This window comes from Pleurodeles waltl, chromosome 8 (assembly GCF_031143425.1).
Source record: "Pleurodeles waltl isolate 20211129_DDA chromosome 8, aPleWal1.hap1.20221129, whole genome shotgun sequence".
NCBI lineage: Eukaryota > Metazoa > Chordata > Amphibia > Caudata > Salamandridae > Pleurodeles > Pleurodeles waltl.
In genome coordinates, this window is record NC_090447.1 from 314,897,720 (window position 1) to 314,903,719 (window position 6,000).

Genomic DNA, 6,000 nt, shown 5'->3' on the forward strand with positions numbered 1-6,000 from the left:
ATCACAACCCAAGATTGAAAACATGGTGTCGCTGGTAACGCAGGAGTCATGTGTTCGCCACGCAACTGCAGGGCACGATTGTACAGTCCAAAAAGGACAAATCAGAGGGCAATTTTCAACCTACTGCTTTAGGATTAGAGCAGGAAACAAAAATGTCAAAGAGGTTTTTTATTACCTCAGATATAAAAAAGAATTGAAGGTGGGACTAAGAGATATAACTTATATGCAGCTGTCAGTCACTCACGACGCCTGGCAATTGGGGAGTAACATGGGTAATTAATCTAACCAGAAACAAAAAAAGTTAATGTGGCAGGATTTTGAGATTAATGCAACAATACCCATTTCCAGCAAGAGAGCTGAAATCCTTAGGAACTGCAGGTTGGTCTTGTGATGATACACTGCCATACCGAGGAGAACAAATCGCTGTAATAGAGGTTCCAGAAACAGGTCAAGAGCTGGAAACCGATCAGCAGGCACACTATAAACTAATGGTTGGTGGTTACATTGCAGGCTATCCCTGGGTGATCTGTCAACTAACCGGTAAAGAAACTTGTGACAATGTTTTTTTCCCCCATGTATTTTTTATGAGTACGGTAACCATTAGTATGGTGGTTACTGTACAGCAATGCTAAAGAAGAAAAGTAAAAAAACAGAGAGGCAAAAGTCGGAGAGAGAACTACTGCCAACTGATACGTCCGAGGTCAGCAGGGTCTTGTGTAACTAGAATAACTGCACAAACGAGCTCAGGGGCCCACGGCTCAGCACCTATGGCACCCAGACCCAACCCAGATACCTGCTTTGCAGTCTGCGCTGCTGTTCGGAGAAAAGTCATGACCTACTGCTTTTTTACCTGTTCCGCAAGAGAAACTCTTTGTTGCTAGCAGGTGTGAATATCGCTCAGGTTGCATTGTGGGAAGAAAAGAAAAAAAACATGCGTTCAGTTGAAATATGTAAAGTTAGTTTTTGTTATGGCAGAACAAATATTACATGTTTTAATAAAAGAGGGAAGACATAAGGAAGTGCAGTGAGGGGCTTAGTGAAGTGTAGTTGCACAAAGCCATTTCTTGCCCAAACCATATTTTTCTTCGCCAACAAAAGCTTGAAAAGTTGATTGAATTTTAGAATGAAGGATGTTCAGACTGTAATTTGTGTTTTTGGGGAGGGAGGAAGACTTGCTGGTGGAAATTGAAGTAGACCAGTTTCAAATAGTTTTCTACAATGGGAAGTTTAAAGGATCTTGATTTTGAACATGCGATAAACTACAATGAAGATTACAATAGTTCACTTATGATTTTACCTGCTAATGGTTAACGTAGAGCTGGCCAAGAGGAACACCTCAATAGGTGTAGGCTTAGGACATTAATGAACACCAAATCACACTGCTGAATATAGTCCCTCGTTTGGCCCAGTGATTCAAGTGTACTAGACTGAGATCTATAGCATACTATGTGTACTGCTGCGAAAACTGCTTGAATTACAAACCTCTACACTGCTTCTCGGCATTTAGCATTCTTTGCCCAGTGTGCAGTCAATTGTGTTGTTATGCATTCAGGGTGAACCTAAGTTGCCCGTCATGGTCTTCGGAGTCAAGCGTTTGAACAGGGTGCCTCAGAGATGACAGTTGACACATACTGCGAAATGGTGCCAGTTTACACTACTGTTCACGGACATCCATATTATAGTAGTTGTGCGGTGTTCCACCAGGTGCAGGGTGTGAGCGCTGTCTGGCCAGGAAGAATATGCTGCAGGTCTGCCTCAGACCTGTGGTACCATGCATAAGTTTAACCAATAAGGTGTCTAATCTTTACCATTGGCTTGCCACCATCACACACTCAGGCCTGATGTATTGAGAGCAAGCATTCATACAAGGCAACTATCAGGCATATACTCATAAAATGACAATATAAATAAATGTATATTTGTAAAAACAAAACATGAACTCTTGTAAGAGGGTCTAACAACGATTATCAGAGTGCAAATCTACTACCCTCCAGGATTGTCAAGGAGGGTAACCGACACCAATACCTTTGCCTGCCATGGCACGTTTTGGGATTCCAAGCAATGAAGTACTTCTCTGCAAGCCTTACCACAGAGTAATAACAATGCATCCTCAAATATCTACTGCCTTTAACATAACTTTTTGTAGTAAACAAATCAGACATGTAGACGTGATCAATGGCTTGGTGCCAGAACCAAAATAGTGCGTCAGCATTGAGCATATGCTTTCCCACAAGTCAGAAAGTGCAATACAACCACTTGCTTTCTATAGGGGCACAGAACTTAATGAATAAACTGCTGTACTAAGGGAAAATCAATTCATGGGTAGAGTCAAAACCCCTCTCTGAGTAATACTTTAAAATGCTATTTTTTCTGTTGTTCACATACGGTCCACTAATGACAGCTCTGCTGTCAAGACAGATCTAAATAGAAACTACTACAGGCAATAATCAGGATCAGATTTGAGATTACTAATGTAGTACTGAACAAGGAGTGATTGGAAAACTGGAGTGTGCTATTGGGTAGATGCATCTCTAGAGAATGGTACTGTTTGGAAATCCTTGTTACTGCCTGATTTATATGGGGTATGTGGCCTTAGCTGCAACACTGTTGTGTTTTATTTGAATTAAGCACAATATAATGAAAGGTGTTAAAAATAAATTAATGTTCCGAACTATCTCAACTGGGTAACTGGCTTTAAGATCATTCTGGGCAGACCCACCAGCCAAGCCAATAGGCCCTCCTTTAAAAAGACTTATAGTCTTATGGGAATTTCTAATATCGCACAGAAGTATCACCCAACTATTGATCAATTGAGCGCCACTTCATCATATGCAGACAATACCAACAGTATTGCTCATTTATAGGACCATATACGGCCAACTACCCTCCTCCGAATAAATAATTTTAGGGATCACTGTCTGGAGTTGAGGAGGAAGATACTCTCAGTAGAAGCCAAGGGAAGAATAGAATCAGAAGGCATCACAAAACAAGATGGTTGCAAATTTTGTGTATGCATTTATTGTATTCACTCATGGACTAACATTGGACTCTAAAGACAAGATACCAACTTTTGGCTCCTCCCATGCATCCCCACACCTGTATAATTTATGACAACTTATCGTCAGGCCCAATTCACATAGAAAGTCGGAAATTTGACTTGTTGTGTCACATTTGGAGAAAGGGTTTGACTATCTTGGAATTCATGACAGTGTTTCTTAGAGTCAGCAATCATATCTGATTCCGAGAAGTACTAGCATGCCTACACATTTGCACAATCAGAAAAAAAAAGTGTATGTTTCCAGTAGGACAGAAAAGTTCCTTGCATGTTGCAAGACATGCACCCCTTCACTGACTGCCCCGTTACAACTAAATCTGGGTCCCTGGTGCATATTTTTTTTAGTTGTGGGTGAACATGGATCATGCATGTGCACCATGCTAGACTGTGGTCTTCATGGACAAGAGGGGGCACCCAGAGCGCCACCCTCATAGTGGTGAAAGCTATTGCCTATACCAGGTGTTAAGTAGCACAATAGCAGTGGTAGCAGCATACCATGTAGTAATCAATAAGAGTGAACAAGCCTTTTCACTAGTGCCCCGGAGTGAAGCCTACTGGACCAGACGGTTCATGTAAAGTTCTGCTGGTGTGTGCTTAACTCACCCTTGGCCTAAATTAATAGTATATAGTGCTGTGCAGCGCAATGTAGGTTACATGTGTGTGCCTCTGATTGATACAAGACATGGAAGACTCTGGGTTCCGTTTGGGGAGACCCAGGGCGCTGGAATACTCATGACTTTGAAAGAGCCTGGGTATTTCTCCTAAGACTGAACTCTAGTAAGGCCTAATCTGAATGTCACCTATTGTGAATGGGGAACAACCACTACCAATACAGAGACAGAAGTGGGACTCGGGGACCTGCCTATCTATCACTAGAATACTGACCTAAGAAGAACTGTGTGTATTATTTGTGTATGTTATATTTTACTTTGCATTTGTATATACAGACTCCTTTTTACATAAAGACAAGTATTTGAGTGGACAATCATTTATTGTTTCTACTGAACTTGTTTCGAGTTGTGAGCCAGTGTTCACCTGCTGCATATGCCTTCCCTCCTACCTTCCCCCACAAAAAGACTTGGAATGTTAGATCCACGCTTGCAAAGAAAGCCAAGAACTGAAGGGGTACCTGACCCAATCCCTCGCGACCCATAGTAGGTCAGGACACAGGAAACAGGAGCAATGGGCCTCAGCCCCAACAGTGGCCCCATTAGCTGCTACTTGGCCTATGGCCCTCTGAAATGGGTTTTGACAGGTCTCAACGGGAAAACATACTGCATCAGTGCACCGGCAAGCTTTTTTTCACCACGAAGAGAACATTTTCTTTGATGAGAAACTCCTTCTACCCATACCAATACTGGGAATGTCCACGCACTGAAAAGTATTTAATTTTTCTCTAAACTGGAGAAAATCTACCGTTTTCAAGTTTGAAATACAACTCTAATGCCAAAGTTTGTTTTAATCCACACAAACATGTAAGTTTGTGGATGTTCACAAACGTATTTCTGTAAGTTTCACACTCAAGAACAAACACGACACCGCAAAGAGCTATTTTCACACGTAAAATGACCCTAAGCTTGTATACTTTTACATATGAGAAAATCTGTTCATACGGGTGGGTTCTGTATGGAATAACATCATTGAATTTGTGTTAGCACATGCTGCTATGTGCCCAACTGTTACTAAAGGACATCAAAATAATGTAGGAGACTCATCGCTTATCGTTCCATGGTTGTTATCTTATCTATATATGCGGAAAGGCGTGGAAGCAGTATAAACGCTAGTATTTAGCTCTGTACACAGACCCATTAAAATATAACCAAAAAATAAACCGAAAGAATATTAACAATCCTGTCATGTGCATATTATACAAGAGGAAACAATTCACGTTCTTCGTGATCTGTCAAGGAGAAATCTTGAGTTGATAATGCCAAACGTATTGTTATCCTAGTTTTGGGGACGAGGAGTAACAATGAGTCATCCTCCGTCATTTTGCAAAGGCAGGACAATCTGTTTAGTGTGCTTAGCACATCAGGGTATATTGTACAGTTGCTTCTCTCGCTGGGTTCTTTGGGTGGCACACAACAGATATACACACCGCGTGTGAAGAATCCTCTGTACTCACCTGCCGGGTGGTTGTACATGGGCCTCAACTTGGGCGGCAGCATCATTTCGACCCGATCGAGGGCTCGGTGCAGGGATGCGCGCAGACCTGTAGCTACCGCCATCGTGGCCGACCTTCAAGCACCTTTGACAACGGCTCAGCAGGCAGACCCCGATCACTGCCGCTCAAGGGTAAAAGAACTGTAACACAGTTCGCGTCAGGAGGCCGTCACTTGGCAACACCCCGGCATCCTCACCAATAGAAACGCAGAGGAGAAGGGGAGGCAAAATAATCCGCCTTCCATTATTCAAGCCAGATGAAACACTAAACCGCAAATTTGGAAAGTCATTTGTGTGCTTTACGAGAGAGTTGAGGAGGCGGCCATGTTAGGTGTGGGCGAAAAAATCCCATAAAGGGCATACGAACCAGACCCCACGCGAGTCCTAAACGTCCGCCATGCTCTTTCACTTTCACGTGATCCTACCCCTCCATTCATTTGTCAAAAAAAGACGCGCCATCTTGAAATGAAAATGTATTTGGTTCAAACCTACACGCGCCATGTTCCCAGATTGATTTCATTTGTGCGAATGATTTTACATGAAACATCGTGCACCAAAGGTTTCATTAAGTTTTCCAGTACAGTTGCAATGTGTACACGATTGCGCTGTGCTTTATTTAGCATCAGATGTGCAAGGTATTCGCTTTAATTATTGTGAAGTTGCGTAACAAAACAGAACTTGATTTCTTCCTATGAGCCCTAGTTTATAGTGAATGAAATGATGATCTTTTGAGGTGGCACATTCAGTCACACTTGAGTCCAGAAAGCCCGGAGCCGAACTGG

At 42.4% G+C, this 6,000-nt stretch overlaps 1 protein-coding gene across 1 annotated transcript in view; it reads right to left on the reverse strand.

The window, feature by feature from the left end:
- MPC2 (mitochondrial pyruvate carrier 2) overlaps nt 1-5,387 on the reverse strand; it is a 106,545-nt gene extending 101,158 nt beyond the window's left edge. The window contains exon 1 of the mRNA XM_069204159.1: nt 5,181-5,387. Coding sequence (XP_069060260.1) covers nt 5,181-5,283 — 103 coding nt within the window. The 5' untranslated portion in view covers nt 5,284-5,387. The remainder of the gene's footprint in view (nt 1-5,180) is intronic.
- Between the last annotated feature and the right edge of the window lie 613 nt (nt 5,388-6,000).